The sequence below is a fragment of the Anomaloglossus baeobatrachus genome, chromosome 5 (assembly GCF_048569485.1).
Source record: "Anomaloglossus baeobatrachus isolate aAnoBae1 chromosome 5, aAnoBae1.hap1, whole genome shotgun sequence".
Lineage (NCBI taxonomy): Eukaryota > Metazoa > Chordata > Amphibia > Anura > Aromobatidae > Anomaloglossus > Anomaloglossus baeobatrachus.
Window position 1 is genome coordinate 529,402,577 of NC_134357.1, and position 22,484 is coordinate 529,425,060.

The window sequence follows — 22,484 nt, forward strand, 5'->3', positions numbered from 1 at the left end:
CACTGACAGCGTGAGAGCGGCGGACGCTAGTAACTAAGGTAAATATCGGGTAACCAAGGTAAGGGCTTCTTGGTTACCCGATGTTTACCGTGGTTACCAGCGTCCGCAGAAGCCGGCTCCTGCTGCCTGCACACGTAGCAGAGTACATATCGATCGGGTAATTAACCCGATGTGTACTGTGGCTAGGTGTGCAGTGAGCCAGCGCTAAGCGGTGTGCACTGGTAACCAAGGTAAATATCGGGTTGGTTACCCGATATTTACCTTAGTTACCAAGCGCAGCATCGCTTCCACGCGGCGCTGGGGGCTGGTCACTGGTTGCTGGTGAGATCTGCCTGTGTGACAGCTCACCAGCAACCCGTTTAGCGACGCTCCAGCGATCCCTGCCAGGTCAGGTTGCTGGTGAGATCGCTGGAGCGTCGCTTATTGTGACATCTCACCAGCGACCTCCTAGCAACTTACCAGCGATCCCTATCAGGTTGTATCGTTGTTGGGATCGCTGGTAAGTTGTTTAGTGTGACTGGGCCTTTAGGGGTGCTTCACACATAGCGAGATCGCTACCAAAATCGCTGCTACGACACGGTTTTGGTGACGCAACAGTGACCTCATTAGCGATCTCGCTGTGTGTGACACTGAGCAGCGATCTGGCCCTTGCTGCGAGATCGCTGCTCATTACACACAGCCCTGGTTCGTTTTCTTCAAAGGCGCTCTCCCGCTCTGACACACAGATCGTTGTGTGTGACAGCGAGAGAGCGACGAAATGAAGCGAGCAGGGAGCAGGAGCCGGCATCTGGCAGCTGCGGTAAGCTGTAACCAGGGCAAACATCGGGTAACCAAGGTGGTTACCCGATATTTACCTTAGTTACCAGCCTCCGCAGCTCTCACGCTGCCTGTGCTGCCGGCTCCGGCTCTCTGCACATGTAGCTGCAGTACACATCGGGTTAATTAACCAGATGTGTACTGTAGCTAGGAGAGCAAGGAGCCAGCGCTAAGCAGTGTGCGCGGCTCCCTGCTCTCGCGGTTATGATCGCTGCTTCGGCTGCAGTGTTTGACAGCTAAGCAGCGATCATAACAGCGACTTACAAGGTCGCTGTTACGTCACAGAAAATGGTGACGTAACAGCGACCTCGTTGTCGCTGTCGCTTAGTGTGAACCAGCCCTTACTCCCTTGCTTCCTGGGATTAATCAGACTGATTAAGTGAGATTTGCCAAGGAACTTGAGGCTAGAGATAACACTAACTAGCTGTTTCTTCTCATGGTTGAGGTGAGGGCCCGTGCTTTTCCCATGTGTTCACATTCTGTAGATGCAGAGAAGTCCTTTGACTGGGTTAATCAGCACTTTATGTTGGCCTCTTTGCGCCAAGGATCGGGGAACAAATTCATGGAAAGGGTTGCTTCTCTTTACAACTACCACTCGACTAGAGTCAAGGTGAACGGGTTCCTATCCCCCCCAATCCCTATCCATAATGACACTTGAAAGGGATGGCCATTGTCCACCTTGCTATATGTAATCATAGTGGAGAACTTGGCCATAGCCATCAGAAAAAAAACTAATTTACACAGCATGGCGATGGGAGGAAGACAGTGCAAAGCAGCTCTATTCGCTGATGACCTCCTCCTGTTCATCTCCCAACCACAAATAACTTTTCCTTCTCTGATTAAAGAGTTTGAGACTTTGGTCAATCTCAGCAACTTTAAGGTTAACTTTTCTAAGGGGTGCTTCACACACAGCGAGATCGCTACTGAGATCGCTGCTGAGTCACGTTTTTTGTGATGCAGCAGTGACGTCATTAGTGATCTCGCTGTGTGTGACGCTGAGCAGCGATCTGGCCTCTGCTGTGAGATCGCTGCTCGTTGCACACAGCCCTGGTTCGTTTTTTTATTGTTGCTCTCCCGCTGATAAGCACACATCGCTGTGTGTGACAGCGAGAGAGCAACAATCCTGAATGTGCAGGGAGCAGGAGCCGGCGTCTGACAGCCTGCGGTAAGCTGTAACCAAGGTAAACATCGGGTAACCAAGGTGGTTACCCGATATTTACCTTCGTTACCAGCCTCCGCAGCTCTCACGCTGCCAGTGCCGGCTCCTGCTCCCTGCACACGCTAAGTTAAGCGGTGTGCGCCGGTAACTAAGGTAAACATTGCGTAACCATACCCGATGTTTACCTTAGTTACCAGTGTCCGCAGCTTCCAGACGCCGGCTCCGTGCAAGCGCAGCGTCGCTTGCACGTCGCTGCTGGCTGGGGGCTGGTCACTGGTGAGATCTGCCTGTTTGACAGCTCACCAGCGACCATGTAGCGACGCAGCAGCGATCCTGACCAGGTCAGATCGCTGGTGGGATCGCTGCTGCGTCGCTAAAGTGTGACGGTACCCTAAGGCGGGCTTGCACGTTGCGACATCGCAAGCCGATGCTGCGATGTCACACGCGATAGTCCCCGCCCCTGTTGCAGGTACGATATCTTGTGATAGCTGGCGTAGTGATAATTATCGCTACGCCAGCTTCACATGCACTCACCTGTCCTGCGACCGTCGCTCTGGCCGGCGACCCGCCTCCTTCCTAAGGGGGCGGGTCATGCGACGTCACACGGCAGGCGGCCAATGGGCGGAGATGAGCAGGATGTAAACATCTCGCCCACCTCCTTCCTTCCGTATAGCTGCTGGCGGCAGGTAGGAGATGTTCCTCGCTCTTGCGGCTTTACACACAGCGATGTGTGCTGCCGCAGGAACGAGGAACTACATCGTACCTGTCGCGGCACCAGCATTATGGAAATGTCGGAGCCTGCACCGATGATACGATAACGACGCTTTTGCGCTCGTTCATCGTATCATCTAGGATTTACACACTACGACATCGCAAGTGACGCCGGATGTGCGTCACTTTCGATTTGACCCCACCGACATCGCACCTGCGATATCGTAGTGTACAAAGCCGCCCTAAGTCTGAGGATTTAAATGTGACCTTACTAAATGAAGAGATGGCCCTAATAGAAGATAGCTTTCCTTTTTAATGGCAGACATTGTCCTTCAAATATCTAGGGGTAGTGGTTCTTAAAGACCCTGGTAATATCCTTTCACTCAATTTCCTGTCCTTGTTAGATAAAACAATTAAGGACTTCAACAAATATGATAAGAGACAACTCTCCTGGTTGGGGTGCATCAATCCTATTAAAATGGACATCCTCCCCATATTCCTATTCCAGACAGTTCCCATATATCTCCCCCCAGTCTTTTTGTCCAGACTCCATTCGGCTCTTTCGAGGTTTGTGTGGAGTAATAATAGACCCAGAATAGGTATTACCATCCTATATAGACATAAAAGTTCAGGGGGGTGGGACTTCCCAACTTTAAATTATATCACAAAGCGCCTGTACTAATGAGATTAGTGGCAAGAAAAGAGGAAAAAGCGATCAAGAGCCCAATCATACAAGGATAGTAGTTGTATCAAATATTGATTTTATTATCACATATATTTATTTATTTTAATTTATTCAAGTATTTTTTTCGGACAACTAGTGTGCACCATAAATATATACATATAAAACGGAAATATAGATATTAGTCTCAATCATATATACCCAAGAATAATATCTGGTTAAGGATAGTTATATATAATACTGTGTATCAATTATATATCTACAGGGCTGAAAAGAACCATGTGCAGACATTCAATATCAGAGCATACTGTGTCAAATATCAATCATCACTAGATATCACAATATATCATAAATCCTGTTTGATTGATACATAACAAACACAAAATAAATAATTGTGTCCATACCACAATGAATCGCTGAGGCTCTACTGAACAACCAATTAATCCTGCCTGTCACATGAATCTAAACAGCGCTGCTGCATAGTAAACTCAGAATAAATAGTTGCGTTCGGACCACAAAGGGTCACTGTTGCTACACTGAACAGCCAAATATCCTGTAGTAGCATGTGGATCTAAGGCTGCTTTCACACGTTTTTTTAGCATGCGTCATGAACGTTTTTTTGCTGCAAAAGCGGATCCTGTTTTTGCAAAGAAAAACGCATGTGTTATTTTGCAGGATCCTGTCACTTTAAGTTTATGGGCGGGCATTGGAGTCATGTGATCGGGAGTGAGGGGAACTGAACGTGAAAGACTGGGAGCCGACATCTGACAGCTGTGGAGGCTCGTAACCAAGGTAAACATCGGGTAACTTGCTTGGATACCTGATATTTACATTGGTTACGAGCATCTGCAGCTGCTATGAGCAGGGCTGCCTGCTCCCTGCACACGTAACCAAGATAAACATCGGGTAACTAAGCCCGCGGTTAACCGATGTTTACCTTGGTTACGAGCGTCCTCCGTTCTCAGTCGGGGGAGAGTGGGGGGAGGGGGAGGGAGGGGGAGAGAGAGACTGATCACACGAGGCTGGTTTCTGTGCATGCTCAGTAGAGCAAGCAGGATCCTGTCTATCAGCATGCCAGCGTTCACATGCGTTTGCATGCTGTTTAGTCAGGATCCGGTGACATGCAGTATTTGGACGCAGCTCAAAAACGCTACAAGTAGCGTTATTGAAAAAAGTTAAAAAACTGCAAGTCGCTGGATCCTTACTATAACGCACACAAACGCAGGTGAACGCATGTTGACGCGAGTTCATTGCAAATGCATTGAAATGAAACCGCATTTGCACTGGATCCGTTTTTGCGTTAAAAAAAACGTTCATGACGCACGCTAAAAAAACGTAGTGTGAAAGCAGCCTAAGCGGCATTCCCTGCACCGAGGGCAGTTACCTCCGCACAGGTTCACATAAAGTTTACATCAAGATAAAACACAGCATTACAGCATGGTTATATATATATATATATATATATATATATATATATACACACATGGATTGGAATAATTACTGTTAAAGAGAAAATACCACCCAGGATAAGTACATATAGTACTGCGTATTAGTTATATATCTACAGGGCTGAAAAGAACCATGTGAAGACATTTAATATAAGAACATACTGTGTCAAATATCAATCATCACCAGATATCACAATATATCATAAACCTGTGTTTGATTGATGCATGACAAACACAAAATAAATAATTGTGTCCATACCATAATGAATCACTGAGCCTGGGAGGACATAAAATGCAAGGGAAACTTTTCGGAAAGCCCCACTCCACTAGCCCCCCTGTTTGATAATCCGGGCTTCCCTCCTGGTTGTAACATAAATAGGTTCCTGGGGTGGGAGAGGGGATCAGATGTAAGAATGGGTCAGATCCTGCGGGGCAAATACCTGCAGTCTTTCGTGGAAATACAGGCCACATTCCCTAACATTCATCTGAAATGGTTTGAGTGTTTGCAACTGCACTCTTTTGTGCGATCTTGGCTCAAGGGGGACCTCCTCCGGATACGACTACGTCTACACCATTCGAAAAATTATTCTTGCAACCGTCGCCGCCCGCACACTCGATCTCACTCATATATCGCTTGATTAATGAGGCCCACTGCTCGGAGGACCCAGGGTATATCCGAGTATGGGAGACGGAACTTGGGCTCAGTTTGTCGGGGGAAGAGAGGCGGAAGGCTTTCCTGTTCTCTCACAAAATTTCAGTAGCTTGCAGTGCCCAGGAAAAGAGCTACAAGCTGTTGGCAAGATGGTACCAGTGTCCTGCCACATTACACAGAGTTTTCCCATCAGTCCCGGAATGCTGCTGGCGATGCGGAAGGGACAAGGGCACGCTAACACATATATGGTGGGCATGCCAGAAACTGTCTAGCTTCTGGTCTCAGGTGTTTCAAGTATATAACCAAATGTCGGGCGAAAACATCACTCCCTCAATTAAAATGGCACTTCTGTCAATACTTCCCGGCTCGGTGAGGCAGCAAATGAAGAGCCTTTTACGATTTTGCCTGATAGCAGCCCGAGCAGTCATTCCGAGGCATTGAAGAACCACGGAGGCCCCCACTATTGGAGAGTGGCAGACGGAGATGTCACACATTTGTCACATGGAGGAACTATCAGCAATGGTGATGGGTAGCAATGAAAAATTTATTAAAGTCTGGCAACCCTGGGTGGTGTTTAAGGAGTCCTCGAACTTCCAAGCCTTGTTTCGATAACAGCACATACCCAAATACCCTCCTTCCCTTCCCCTCAACCCCTTGGTCTAATTCCTCTAGGTATCTTATTTTCCTCTACTCACTTTCCCCCTTTTCTCATCTGTCTTATTACTATGGGAATGCGGGGTTGTTGTTTTTTTGTTTTTGTTTTTTCTTTCGATGTTGTTTGTAATCTAATTAGCCACATCCTGAGATGACACAAGCTAGGTGGACAATCTTAAACAAACCCGGAGGATGCCAACAAATATTATAAGGTTTTGTGACAAGATACTGAGTTTGAGAGACTGTCTCTGTCTTCGGGTCATAGGGTAATCGATATTAGGAAGATGTGGCTGATGTATTACTCAATATTTTATTCATGCTCGAAGTTACTTTTATATGTGATTGTGGTTTGATGAAAATTTCAATAAAAATAGATTTATAATAATAATAATGAATCACTGAGGCTCTACTGAACAACCAATTAGTCCTGCCTGTCACATGGATCAGAAACAGGGGACATACAAAAAGAATGATGAAAAGGAATAAATAAAAAGAATGAGGATAATAACTTGTTAGGTATATATTATGTAGGTGTATAAAAGGTTTCTTTGGCAAGTTAGACATGGAATGAACATTATATATGAGCATTATAGGTGTGGAATGATCAGGAAATATATTTAGATAATAGGAAAATGAAGGCATATGCCATATAACCAGGTGTATATTATGTTACCTGAGCATTATAGGTGTGGAATGATCATGAAATATCTGTAGATAATAGGAGAATGAGCGCATATGCCATATAACCAGGTGTATATTATGTTACCTGAGCATTATAGGTGTGGAATGATCATGAAATATCTGTAGATAATAGGAGAATGAACACATATGGCATATAACCAGGTGTATATTATGTTACCTGAGCATTATAGGTGTGGAATGATCATGAAATATCTGTAGATAATAGGAGAATGAATGCATATGGCATATAACCAGGTGTATATTATGTTACCTGAGCATTATAGGTGTGGAATGATCATGAAATATCTGTAGATAATAGGAGAATGAATGCATATGGCATATAACCAGGTGTATATTATGTTACCTGAGCATTATAGGTGAGGAATGATCATGAAATATCTGTAGATAATAGGAGAATGAATGCATATGGCATATAACCAGGTGTACCACGTTACCTGAGCATTATACAGTTAGGTCCAGAAATATTTGGACAGTGACACAAGTTTTGTTATTTTAGCTGTTTACAAAAACATGTTCAGAAATACAATTATATATATATATATAATATGGGCTGAAAGTGCACACTCCCAGCTGCAATATGAGAGTTTTCACATCCAAATCGGAGAAAGGGTTTAGGAATCATAGCTCTGTAATGCATAGCCTCCTCTTTTTCAAGGGACCAAAAGTAATTGGACAAGGGACTCTAAGGGCTGCAATTAACTCTGAAGGCGTCTCCCTCGTTAACCTGTAATCAGTGAAGTAGTTAAAAGGTCTGGGGTTGATTACAGGTGTGTGGTTTTGCATTTGGAAGCTGTTGCTGTGACCAGACAACATGCGGTCTAAGGAACTCTCAATTGAGGTGAAGCAGAACATCCTGAGGCTGAAAAAAAAGAAAAAATCCATCAGAGAGATAGCAGACATGCTTGGAGTAGCAAAATCAACAGTCGGGTACATTCTGTGAAAAAAGGAATTGACTGGTGAGCTTGGGAACTCAAAAAGGCCTGGGCATCCACGGATGACAACAGTGGTGGATGATCGCCGCATACTTTCTTTGGTGAAGAAGAACCCGTTCACATCAACTGAAGTCCAGAACACTCTCAGTGAAGTAGGTGTATCTGTCTCTAAGTCAACAGTAAAGAGAAGACTCCATGAAAGTAAATACAAAGGGTTCACATCTAGATGCAAACCATTCATCAATTCCAAAAATAGACAGGCCAGAGTTAAATTTGCTGAAAAACACCTCATGAAGCCAGCTCAGTTCTGGAAAAGTATTCTATGGACAGATGAGACAAAGATCAACCTGTACCAGAATGATGGGAAGAAAAAAGTTTGGAGAAGAAAGGGAATGGCACATGATCCAAGGCACACCACATCCTCTGTAAAACATGGTGGAGGCAACGTGATGGCATGGGCATGCATGGCTTTCAATGGCACTGGGTCACTTGTGTTTATTGATGACATAACAGCAGACAAGAGTAGCCGGATGAATTCTGAAGTGTACCGGGATAAACTTTCAGCCCAGATTCAGCCAAATGCCGCAAAGTTGATCGGACGGCGCTTCATAGTACAGATGGACAATGACCCCAAGCATACAGCCAAAGCTACCCAGGAGTTCATGAGTGCAAAAAAGTGGAACATTCTGCAATGGCCAAGTCAATCACCAGATCTTAACCCAATTGAGCATGCATTTCACTTGCTCAAATCCAGACTTAAGACGGAAAGACCCACAAACAAGCAAGACCTGAAGGCTGCGGCTGTAAAGGCCTGGCAAAGCATTAAGAAGGAGGAAACCCAGCGTTTGGTGATGTCCATGGGTTCCAGACTTAAGGCAGTGATTGCCTCCAAAGGAATCGCAACAAAATATTGAAAATAAAAATATTTTGTTTGGGTTTGGTTTATTTGTCCAATTACTTTTGACCTCCTAAAATGTGGAGTGTTTGTAAAGAAATGTGTACAATTCCTACAATTTCTATCAGATATTTTTGTTCAAACCTTCAAATTAAACGTTACAATCTGCACTTGAATGTAGGTGTGGAATGATCATGAAATATACCGTATTTTTCGGACCATAAGACGCACCCTGGTTTTAGAGGAGGAAAATTGGAAAAAAAATGTAAGCAAAAAATGTGGTCATGACACACTGTTATGGGGCGAGGATCTGCTGCTGACACTGTTATGGGGGTAATGTCACCAAATTCTCTGCTAAGGTACCCCATCCTGGTATATGCCCTCATCCTGCTATATACCCCCATCCTGCTATATACTGCCATCCTGGTATATACCCCCATCCTGCTATATACCCTCATCCTGGAATATGCCCTCATCCTGCTATATACCCCCATCCTGCTATATACTGCCATCCTGCTATATGGCCCCATGCTGCAATATACCCTCATCCTGCTATATTACCCCATGCTCCTATATTACCCCATACTCCTATATGGCCCCGTGCTCCTATATGGCCCCGTGCTCCTATATGGCATGTATCCTGTATCACACAAAAAACAATAAACGTTTATACTCACCTTTCCTCGCTCCATGCATCGCTCCTCCCCTTGTCTGTGGCGGCAGCAGCACCGCTTACCTGTGTGGAGCCATCATCGGTCACTTCCGTGCAGCATCACTCGTCCTCCAGTCTGTGGCAGCAGCAGCACCGCTTACCAGCATGGAGCCATCACCGGTCACTTCCATGCAGCACGCGATCTCCTCCAGTCTGCCAGTCAGCTGACCTGCGTAACTAGCTGCGCACCGCGATCACGTCATCGCTGTGCTCACTGCTTTTTACACAGATCAGCTGACTGGCAGACTGGAGGGGATTGCGGTGCTGCACGGAAGTGTCCGGTGAGTATGCTGTACTTATTCACTGCTCCCCGCGCTGATGATGATGCGCGGGGGGCAGTGAATACAGCCGCACATGATCACTCCAGGCTGTAGTTTCCAGGGGTGATCACGGCCGGCTGTTAATTATGCGCGCACCCCCCGCCCACCTGTCAGTGACGGCTTCAGCGCTGAGAGATGGGTGTGCATATGAAATGAGCGGGCCCACGTGGTCACGGCAGGCTGCTACAGCCTGCTTGTGCCCCCGATGACCCGCTCCACCACAGCACCCTCATTCCCGGCCGCAGCCCTATAGTCAGACCATAAGACGCACCCCCAACTTTCCCCCAACAATTGGGGGAAAAAAAGTGCGTCTTATGGTCCGAAAAATACGGTATGTAGATAATAGGAAAATGAACGCATATGGAATATAACCAGATGTATATTATGTTACCTGAGCATTATAGGTGTGGAATGATAATGAAATATCTGTATATTACAGGAAAATGAACGCATATGCCATATAACCAGGTGTATATTACATTACCTGAGCATTATAGGTGTGGAATGATAATGAAATATCTGTAGATAATAGGAGAATGAATGCATATGGCATATAACCAGGTGTATATTATGTTACCTGAGCATTATAGGTGTGGAATGATCATGAAATATCAGTAGATAACAGGAAAATGAATGCATATGGCATATAACCAGGTCTATATATAAATGGTTATATGCCATATGCGTTCATTTTCATATTATCTACAGATATTTCATAATCATTCCACACCTATAATGCTCATATATAATGTTCATTCCATGTTTAACTTGCCCAAGAAACCTTTTATACACCTAATAAGTTATCTTCATTCTTTTTAGTATGTCCCACACGCGGCTCCGCTCCGTACACCTCGTACACACGCGGCTCCGCTCCGTACACCTCGTACACACGCGGCTCCGCTCCGTACACTTCGTACACACGCGGCTCCGCTCCGTACACCTCGTACACACGCGGCTCCGCTCCGTACACCTCGTACACACGCGGCTCCGCTCCGTACACCTCGTACACACGCGGCTCCGCTCCGTACACCTCGTACACACGCGGCTCCGCTCCGTACACCTCGTACACACGCGGCTCCGCTCCGTACACCTCGTACACACGCGGCTCCGCTCCGTACACACGCGGATCCGCTCCGTACACACGCGGATCCTCTCCGTACACTTCGTACACACACGGCTCCGCTTCAATCACCTCGTACACACACAGCTCCGCTCCGTAAACCTCGTACACACACGGCTCCGCTCCGTAAACCTCGTACACACGCGGCTCCGCTCCGCACGCCTCGTACACACGCGGCTCCGCTCCGCACGCCTCGTACACACGCGGCTCCGCTCCGCACGCCTCGTACACACGAGGCTCCGCTCCGCACGCCTCGTACACACAAGGCTCCGCACGCCTCGTACACACGAGGCTCCGCACGCCTCGTACACACGAGGCTCCGCACGCCTCGTACACACGAGGCTCCGCTCCGCACGCCTCGTACACACGAGGCTCCGCACGCCTCGTACATACACGGCTCCGCTCCGCACGCCTCGTACACACACGGCTCCGCTCCGTACGCCTCGTACACACACGGCTCTGCTCCGTACACCTCGTACACACACGGCTCTGCTCCGTACACCTCGTACACACACGGCTCTGCTCCGTAAACCTCGTACACACACGGATCCTCTCCGTACACTTCGTACACACACGGCTCCGCTTCAATCACCTCGTACACACACGGCTCCGCTCCGTAAACCTCGTACACACACGGCTCCGCTCCGTAAACCTCGTACACACGCGGCTCCGCTCCGTACGCCTCGTACACACGCGGCTCCGCACGCCTCGTACACACGCGGCTCCGCTCCGCACGCCTCGTACACACGCGGCTCCGCTCCGCACGCCTCGTACACACGCGGCTCCGCTCCGCACGCCTCGTACACACGCGGCTCCGCACGCCTCGTACACACACGGCTCCGCTCCGTACGCCTCGTACACACACGGCTCCGCTCCGTACGCCTCGTACACACACGGCTCCGCTCCGTACGCCTCGTACACACACGGCTCCGCTCCGTACGCCTCGTACACACACGGCTCCGCTCCGTACGCCTCGTACACACACGGCTCCGCTCCGTACGCCTCGTACACACACGGCTCCGCTCCGTACGCCTAGTACACACACGGCTCCGCTCCGTACGCCTCGTACACACACGGCTCCGCTAGCTACGTACACCTCGTACACACGAGGCTCCGCTCCGTACGCCTCGTACACACACAGCTCCGCTCCGCATGCCTCGTACACACGAGGCTCCGCTCCGCACGCCTCGTACACACACGGCTCCGCACGCCTCGTACACACGCGGCTCCGCTCCGCACGCCTCGTACACACACGGCTCCGCTCCGTACACCTCGTACACACGCGGCTCCGCTCCGTACACTTCGTACACACGCGGCTCCGCTCCGTACACCTCGTACACACGCGGCTCCGCTCCGTACACCTCGTACACACGCGGCTCCGCTCCGTACACCTCGTACACACGCGGCTCCGCTCCGTACACCTCGTACACACGCGGCTCCGCTCCGTACACCTCGTACACACGCGGCTCCGCTCCGTACACCTCGTACACACGCGGCTCCGCTCCGTACACACGCGGATCCGCTCCGTACACACGCGGATCCTCTCCGTACACTTCGTACACACACGGCTCCGCTTCAATCACCTCGTACACACACAGCTCCGCTCCGTAAACCTCGTACACACACGGCTCCGCTCCGTAAACCTCGTACACACGCGGCTCCGCTCCGCACGCCTCGTACACACGCGGCTCCGCTCCGCACGCCTCGTACACACGCGGCTCCGCTCCGCACGCCTCGTACACACGAGGCTCCGCTCCGCACGCCTCGTACACACAAGGCTCCGCACGCCTCGTACACACGAGGCTCCGCACGCCTCGTACACACGAGGCTCCGCACGCCTCGTACACATGAGGCTCCGCTCCGCACGCCTCGTACACACGAGGCTCCGCTCCGCACGCCTCGTACACACGAGGCTCCGCACGCCTCGTACATACACGGCTCCGCTCCGCACGCCTCGTACACACACGGCTCCGCTCCGTACGCCTCGTACACACACGGCTCTGCTCCGTACACCTCGTACACACACGGCTCTGCTCCGTACACCTCGTACACACACGGCTCTGCTCCGTAAACCTCGTACACACACGGATCCTCTCCGTACACTTCGTACACACACGGCTCCGCTTCAATCACCTCGTACACACACGGCTCCGCTCCGTAAACCTCGTACACACACGGCTCCGCTCCGTAAACCTCGTACACACGCGGCTCCGCTCCGTACGCCTCGTACACACGCGGCTCCGCACGCCTCGTACACACGCGGCTCCGCTCCGCACGCCTCGTACACACGCGGCTCCGCTCCGCACGCCTCGTACACACGCGGCTCCGCTCCGCACGCCTCGTACACACGCGGCTCCGCACGCCTCGTACACACACGGCTCCGCTCCGTACGCCTCGTACACACACGGCTCCGCTCCGTACGCCTCGTACACACACGGCTCCGCTCCGTACGCCTCGTACACACACGGCTCCGCTCCGTACGCCTCGTACACACACGGCTCCGCTCCGTACGCCTCGTACACACACGGCTCCGCTCCGTACGCCTCGTACACACACGGCTCCGCTCCGTACGCCTAGTACACACACGGCTCCGCTCCGTACGCCTCGTACACACACGGCTCCGCTAGCTACGTACACCTCGTACACACGAGGCTCCGCTCCGTACGCCTCGTACACACACAGCTCCGCTCCGCATGCCTCGTACACACGAGGCTCCGCTCCGCACGCCTCGTACACACGAGGCTCCGCTCCGCACGCCTCGTACACACACGGCTCCGCACGCCTCGTACACACGCGGCTCCGCTCCGCACGCCTCGTACACACACGGCTCCGCACGCCTCGTACACACGCGGCTCCGCACGCCTCGTACACACACGGCTCTGCACGCCTCGTACACACACAGCTCCGCTCCGTACGCCTCGTACACACACGGCTCCGCTCCGTACGCCTCGTACACACACGGCTCCGCTCCGTACGCCTCGTACACACGAGGCTCCGCTCCGTACACCTCGTACACACACGGCTCCGCTAGCTCCGTACACCTCGTACACACACGGCTCTGCTCCGTACACCTCGTACACACACGGCTCTGCTCCGTACACCTCGTACACACACGGCTCTGCTCCGTACACCTCGTACACACACGGCTCTGCTACATCCACACTGTAAATCCCTCCTGACCCCACACATAACCTTCCCCTCATCCAGCACCATGACACCCAGCACAGCAGAGTCCTGTATACGCTGAGGAGCTGACCATGTGACCCCTGACTCCTCCCCTCCATGTGACATCATCACAGGTTCTATAAGCACAGAGCAGCTATATATCTATAGTGGATGATAGAATATATGGCCTCCTTCCAGGTTGGTGGGCGTGGCGATGTTTCCTCCTCTCCACTATTATCATGCAGGCTCCGCCCCCTTCCCCCCATCTGGAGCTCTCACCCCCAGACCCCGCTTCTATTATAATCACCTCTTTGCCCACGTGGACTTAGAAAAAGAATGTTTATTCTGTCTGGAAAACATCCGGCTGCATTTTGAACACGCCCCTATCATGTGACAAATGACGTCATACCTGGAAGGAGCCCATACATTCTAGCTGTTACCATATATCTCTAGTGTGCGGCTCTGCAGGAGGAGGTATGTGGAGATTCCCCATTACTGGGCGCTTTAACCCCTTCAGAACTGAGACGGTTCATGATTTTTTTTGTTGTCAGTGTCAGAGTCAACCCTCTCTGTGTGATGGATACAGATGACTGAACTATGATAGACAGGAAACATGTATTGCGCTCGTGCCTCTTTCTTGGTCCCACACACCATGTGATACAAGGTGCCCCCACAATATGGTACCACCCTCCCCTCCCCCCTCACAATATGGTACCATCCTCCCCTCTCCCCCCACAATATAGTACCAGCCCCCCTCCCCCCACAATATGGTACCATCCTCTCCTCTCCCCCCACAATATGGTATCATACTCCCCTCCCCACCCCCTAATATATAAATTCTCCCTTCCCCCATTCTTGCTGCAGATCCCGGTGACCCCAGGACACAGCCCCGACCTCCTGGAGCAGTTTCTCCAATCTGGTTGATCCGGTGGTTGGCAGGGGCTATAGATGTGTGAGGGGCTGTTATCTGCGGTCTGAGCTGTACAGTCTAATGGACACATTCTGGGGACAGATTATCAGAGAAGTAGAACTTTTTTCTCTTTACTTAAAGGGAACCTGTCATCAGAAATTTAGCTATAAACCTAAAAGTTTCCCCCTCTGCAGCTCCTGGGCTGCATTCTAGCAAGGTTCCTCTAGTTTTTCTGGCCCCTTTTATACCAAAATAAACACTTTATAAAGTTGTACCTTTTCGTATGTAAATTTCGTAAATTATCCATGGGGGCGGGCTGCCTGGTGTCGGTTACTGTCCTCCTGCCGATTTACGCCGCCCCCGAACGCTGAATTTCATATCTCAAGACGCCGCCCCTGGGCGCCCGTGGTCCCGCGCATGCGCTGTGCGACTGTAGCGGGACTGTGCACTGAGTGCACGTGTGACCGCTGGTGACGTTTTGCGCAGGCACAAGGTTATGGGCGATGCTGTGAGTGTCATCAGCAAGTGCCGCCCATAACCTCGTGACCGCACTTTCCCCTCTGCCTCCAGCGTTCTGCGCCGGCCAAATGACCAGACGTCACCTCCTTCCCATCGTACCCTGCAGCAGGAAATAGATGGGAGGAGCGGAGAGGATCTGAGCGACGTACAAAGGGGAGAGCGCGGCCACGAAAGTATGGGCGGGCACTTGCGATGCAATCACAGCGCCGCCCATACTCTCGTGTCTGCGACCACGTCACCAGGTGTCCTGGTATGCACAAGACCTCGGGCGCAGTGGGCGGCATCCTGAGGGATGATTTGGAGCGTGGGGGGACGGCGTAAGGGACAGCAACGGACGCCAGACGGCCCGCCCCCATGGAGAATTTACAAGATTTTCATACCAAAAGGTATAACTTTATAAAGTATTTATTTTGGTTCAAAAGGGGGCACAAAAAGTATAGAAACCTTACTAGAATGCAGCCCAGGAGCTGCAGAGGGGGAAACATTTAGGTTGAAAGCCACATTTCTGATGACAGGTTCCCTTTAGGCTAGCGCCACACATCCGTGCTGCCGGCACGTGTTTGTCATTTTTTACACGTACCGGCGGCACGGAGACACAATCAGCAATGCTACCCTATTGTAGCAGGCACACACACGTAAAACCACACGGAACGTGTGTCCGTGTGCGTTTGTACGTGTGTGCGTTTTTCAAAGCGCTGACATGTCAGTGATTTCTCCGGCAGCACGGGTGTCACACGGCCCGCACCCGTACCACACGGGTGTAGTGTGGATGCGGTCCCGTGTGACACGCGTCGGAGAAAACACACATGTCAGTGAAAAAAACAAAAAACATTAACTCACCTTCTCCAGCCCTCCTGTCTCTGCCGCTGCTGCCTCTTGCTGCCGACCGCCGCTCATTATTCTCATTGAATATTCACTTCACTGCCTGGCAGCAGCAGCAGCGGGGAGACGGGAGGGCTGGAGACCGAGGATCAGCACCACAGACAGCAGCGCGGACAGCAGGAAGGACCAGGTGAGTATGATAATTACTGATTCTACGTGTGCTATCGCGGATAGCACACGTAGAACACACGTGTCACGCACGTACCAGAGACACGTACTTACCTGCACGCAACACGCATGGAAAATACGTGTCTCTCGGCACGTGCGTGAATTTCACGTGAGTGTGGCAGAAGCCTTAAAGGGTTTGTCCACTACAAAGCATAGTGGCCACATCAATTTAAAGCAGGGAAAGTCTTTCCATAAATACCTTCTCTTTCCAATTCTGTCTGTGAGCGGCGCTATCACTGCCCACTCATCCCCATCACGTGACCCAGCTGCTGTGACCTCTGATGTCCGGTGATGTCACATCAACTTCCGGAATTGAAAGTTGACCAGACATCACCGAGGCGGGACCCAGTGTGCCTGAGTGACTGGGCTGTCGGCGGAGTTTCACCGCCTGTCACAGCCTAGCATCTCTCGCGCTCTCACCTTCACCGCTTAAAGCGTCTTTCACACGTCTGTGATTTCAGTATGTACGACGTCCATTTGCACACGTATCGGAGACACGGACACACATAGACCCATTAAATTCAATGGGTTTGCTCACATGTCCTTGTTTTCACACGGACTGTGTGTCTATGTGCAGCATACGTGTGTCCGTTTGTTCCAAACAGTGACATGTCCGTTTTTCTCCAGCAGCAGGAATGTTACAAGGACCGTACACTGATGTGATCAGTGTGACTTCTCCCAGAGAAAACACAGGTCACATAAAAATAAAGAATTTTAATACTTACCTGTCTCCAGCGCTGCTGTCTCTGCCTCTGCTGTTGCTTTTGGGCCTACTCATTATGCTCATTGCATAGTCACTGCACTCACCGCGGACCTGAAAGTAACAGCAGCGCGGGAGACAGGTAAGTATACCAGCTCATTCTGGATGTCATAGGGGACAGCACACGTAGAACATACGCACCTACTCCAAGGACCATGCAATATATGTGTGTTTAACTCGAACATGTGAATGAGGCTTAACAGAGCACTGCAAGCACGCGAGATGCTGTGACATGCAATGAATCTCCGCCCACAGCCCAATCTCTCAGGCAGAATGGGTCCAGGTTCGGTGATGCCAGGACAATTTCCAATTCCAGAAGCCCCGGTCTCATGATTGGGATAGCGCGGCTCACAGGCTGTATTGGAAAAGAAGGTATTTGGAGAAAGCCTTCTGGCCCTGATTTTAATCTATGCTTTGTAGTGGACCACCTCTTTAATGTAGTTGTATTTGTTTTTTTTCACTTTATATTTTTAATATCAACGTTCTAGAACACCATTGTTAAGCCCCCGGCTGTCCCGGCGACATAGTGGGATACGGGGATCAGAGACCTCTCCCTCCTCTATGTGCCTCAGATATAATGCAGTAGACTGTATATTTCTCTCTTTCTGCCTAAATAATGGCTGTTTTCTTTCATTTACCTCATATATATGGCAGATGTGTCTTTTCGGTCTTCATCGAGAACAGAGAATATTCTGTCTTTTTAAGACTCTGATAGTTTTTCCACTTAAAAACTATTTTTAGTCTATTTTTAACAATCCTCATTACCACAGTCACACAACATCCAGCCTGTGAATGTAAATGAGACTAGAATCAGCATGATGGAAGAGGAGTCTGTGAGAACTGTATCTAGTTGTATCTAGAAATGTATCTCGCATGCTCTAGTGTAAATGATCCAAGAATCCAACATCTACACATTATATCTTCTCATATGTTTCCCCTTATCTACAGTAATTGTATTATTACACAGGATCTTTATGATGATACATCATCTCATCTTCTCCCCATTCAGGTCCCTACAACATCAGATCCTCTCAGTGGAGATCTTCTATATAAGAAAATTTTCCTGATGGACCCATCAAGTATGAATAAGGACAGGGACAAGATGGCAGAGAAGATATTACACCTCGCTCTAGAGATCCTCTTCCGGCTTACTGGAGAGGTGAGAGATTCTGATGACGACACATTACATCATTGTTATCTATGGGAATAACAGATGGACATAACTGGAGAGGTGAGGACTCTGGAAATGTCTGGAGTGAGATTTATTACTGTGTCTCTCCATAACCAGGATTACACAGTAGTGAAGAAGACCTCTAGTGAGCGCTGTCAGGACCCTGTGTCTGAGAGATGGGGAAGACTCCTGAGCCCAATCATGGGGCCTCCACCTCACCCCCTGATACATGAGGACATCAATGACCAGAAGATCCTAGAACTCACCTACAAGATGATTGAGCTGCTGACTGGAGAGGTGACACTGCTGGGAATGCTGGGACATTATACAGTAACGCTATGGAGGGATCAGGGGATGACGGTATCATTGTATGTGTCAGGTTCCTATAAGGTGTCAGGATGTCGCCATCTATTTCTCCATGGAGGAGTGGGAGTATTTAGAAGGACACAAAGATCAGTACAAGGACATCACAATGGAGGTTTCCGAGCCCCTCACATCACCAGGTAATAGACAGGACTAAATACACACGGCCTATAATTATCTGTATGTAAAGACTGAATTGATTCCCTGTATGTGTTTCCTCCAGTTTTATCCAGTAAGAGGACAACACCACATAGATGTCCCCGTCCTCTTCTTCCACAGGACTGTAACCAAGAAGATCCCGATGTTCCTCAGGATCATCAGGTAGATGGAGAGAAGGTGCCATGAAATCTCCCTATGATGTGTAGACGGCTGTGAAGGTCTTGTGCTCAGTCTTGTTTTATCCACCAGTATTGTATGTTTTATACTTGTGTAATGAGAGCGGTGGAGATGGCAGGATTAGAGCTGATCATAGATGTGACTTCTCCATCTGTCTGTGACTTTTACAATATTTGTTTCAGGGTGAAGATCTGACCCATATTAATACTACAGAGACATATGTGAGGGGTGATGAGTGGTGTAAAGAGGAGAGTCCTACATATGACTACCCAGGTGAGTAATAATCACTAAATGCAGAGAAGTCACAGATTCTTCTGTCACTAGCTGTGGCTGCTTTATTGGTGGAGTGGTCATGTCCTATCATAATGTGGTCACCATTTCTCCACTAAGCCACTGCATGCTCCTTCACCCAAAATATTCCTCATTACCTTTGGCATTGAAAGTCCTTCTGTTGGAGTGATATCTGTCTTGACCAGAGCTTACAGCCCAGAGGATCTTTGCTACCCCCTGAAATGGGAAGATTCTGACCCTTAGCTGCTCAGATCTCTAAACGACATAGGGAAGCAACAGTGTACTTTGAACTTAATGACAACATACACTGCGAGTGGGAGAAACGTGATTCCGGCAGCTAAATAGGAAATGGTTCTTTACAGTTAGAGCAGTCAGACTGTGGAATGCCAACCACAAGAGGTAGTAATGGCAGATACTGTGACAGCTGTTAAAAAAGGACTGGATGGTTTCCTCAGTACACACAACATTGTTGGTTATAAATAACTTAATGACAAAATATATAATTGGTGGAGGAAGGTTGAACTAGGTGGACCTAGGTCTTTTTTCAACCTATGTAACTTGGAAAATCACATGACAAAAATTATAATCTGTGTGATGGACTTTGCTTTTGAGATGAACCACCATTCCATGTCATTAATCTTTCCTTTTTCCCTTTTATTTATTTTTTTTTCATTGACAAAATGATGAACATAAGCGCAGGCTATGTTTTGTGTTTTGTTTTGTTTTTTACTATAAGTTTGTATTGGTATAATTTTGGCTTACATAATATTGTCAGTGGCTTATTATTCCATTATTCTGAGGCCAGAATAAACAGAGGGTCGACCATCATGCTCTACTGGTTCCTACTCTTTGGTCTACTTTTAGATTCTGAACTGTTTTTATCTTGCAATTTTTATGGCTGTTTTAAAAACATAATTTAAGGATATTTTACTCAAAAATTATATATTTTTTTTCTCAGCAGATGACTGTGACAGGAGATCCGACGGACAATTCACAACTTCAATGTTTAAATTAGATGATATTGATATCACCCAAGATATAACTGAAGTGAATGTCATTATTCCAGATATCCCTTCATCCCATCACAGCAAAGATCTATCATCTGATCCTTTTAAACAGGTTCTACCTTCCCATTCATCAAAGATTATTAAGAAAAATAAAAGTCACAAAAGAGACATTAAAAATCAAACTACTCTTACGGCAAAGAAGCCATTTTCAAGAACACAGTATGGAAAAAGTTTTTCCCCTGAAACTTCTTTTGTTGCACATGAAAAACGTCACCCAGAGAAAATAACATTTTGTTGTTCAGAGTGTGGGAAATATTTCAGCCATAAATCACAGCTTCATAGACATGAGAGAGTCCACACAGGTGAGAAGCCATATTTCTGTCCAGAATGTGGGAAATGTTATTCAGATAAGACAAAACTTGTTATGCATCAGAGAGTTCACTTGGGGGAAAAGCCTTTTTCATGTTCAGAATGTGGGAAAAATTTTAAAGAGAAAGCATATCTTCTTAAACACCAGATAATTCACACAGGAGAAAAGCCTTTTTCATGTCAAGAATGTGGGAAATGTTGGGCATATAAATCAAGTCTTCTTGCACATCAGAGAATTCACACAGGGGAGAAGAGATATTCATGCTCAGAATGTGGAAGATGTTTTGCGTTTAAATCAAATCTTGTTACACACCAGAGAACTCATACAGGAGAGAAGCCATATTCATGTTCAGAATGTGGAAAATGTTGGGCACGTAAATCAAGTCTAGTTGCACATCAGAGAAGTCACACTGAGGAGAAGGGATATTCATGTTCAGAATGTGGGATATGTTTTGCATGGAAATCAAATCTTGTTCAGCACCAGAGAAATCATACAGGGGAGAAGCCATATTTATGTTCAGAATGTGGGAAATGTTTTGCACGTAAATCACACCTTGATACACACCAGAGAAGTCATTTAGGGGAGAAGCCCTATTCGTGTTCAGATTGTGGAATAGGTTTCCCCCACAAATCTTGTTTAATTGAACATCAAAAATCTCACAAGGGGAAATGTCATAATCTTTCCTAGAAGGTGATAAATGTTTTACTTACAGTGAATCTACCTCCAGGTGTTTATGTAATCTGAAAACGGCATCATGTAGAGACAGAGACTCTGAGTTCTGAAATTTGTCACCTACTAGTCTGCTATGCTGCAGTATTGATAAGATCATTGTTTTCCGTACAGCTAGTCAGTGGTGGCGGTGTGGTTACACAGATGAGGATATCTATGTGGCACAAGACACCTAGTTCTAAAAACTGCACCCCTCAAAGTGCTCACATCCACATTCAAGGCATCTAATAATCCTTCAGTAACTGTGGAAGGAAAAAAATTAGAATTTCTACTGAGTCCACCAATACCCCATATGTGGTGGAAAACCACTGTGTGGGTGCTCGGCAGGGCTAGGAAGGAGCACTGTTTGAATTTTGGAGTGCCATTTTGAGTGGAATAAATTCTGGATGCCATGTCATATTTAAATATCCCCTGACATGCCAAAACATCAGAAACCCCCCACAGGTGAACTCATTCTGGAAATTACAATTCTTAAGGAATTTCGCTAGGGGTGTAGTGAGCAATTTTAACACTGAGATGATTCACGGAATTGTGTAACATTGAGCTGTGAATATAAAAATATTACCATATATTCCACTAAAATATTGCTTTAGCCCCAAAGTTTTAATTTCCAAAAAGGTTAATAGGAAAAATTGGACCATACAATTTGTTATACAATTTCTCTTAAGAGCTCCAGTCCCCCATATGTAGTCGAAAACTACTTTTGAAGTACAGGGCAAAGCTCGGCAAAGAAGGAGCGCCATATTGGAGTTCAGATTAAGATGGACTGGTTTGAGGGTGCCATGTTACATTGGCAGAGCCCTGTAGCAGAGTCATCTGGAGATAAGTTATTTCACTCCCACTGTTTGTATTCCTTGCGTGTTTTTTTTAGAGCTTAGTGGGGTTGACTAAGCACTCATCGCATCTGTTCCCTACCTAGGGCCTATTCCAAGGTCAGCCAGGGTCAGGTATCTGGCTCAACGCATAGGTGTGGTACCTATCTAGGGTGGTGAGGGAAGCCAGGGGCGAGC

General features: G+C 48.3%; 1 protein-coding gene across 1 annotated transcript in view; it reads left to right on the forward strand.

Moving 5' to 3' along the window:
* The window catches only part of LOC142312910 (uncharacterized), a 186,098-nt gene that overhangs the window by 42,693 nt on the left and 120,921 nt on the right, over window positions 1–22,484 (forward strand). Inside the window, exons 10-13 of the mRNA XM_075351898.1 lie at window positions 18,764–18,881; window positions 18,965–19,062; window positions 19,260–19,350; window positions 20,327–21,316. Coding sequence (XP_075208013.1) covers window positions 18,764–18,881; window positions 18,965–19,062; window positions 19,260–19,350; window positions 20,327–21,316 — 1,297 coding nt within the window. The remainder of the gene's footprint in view (window positions 1–18,763; window positions 18,882–18,964; window positions 19,063–19,259; window positions 19,351–20,326; window positions 21,317–22,484) is intronic.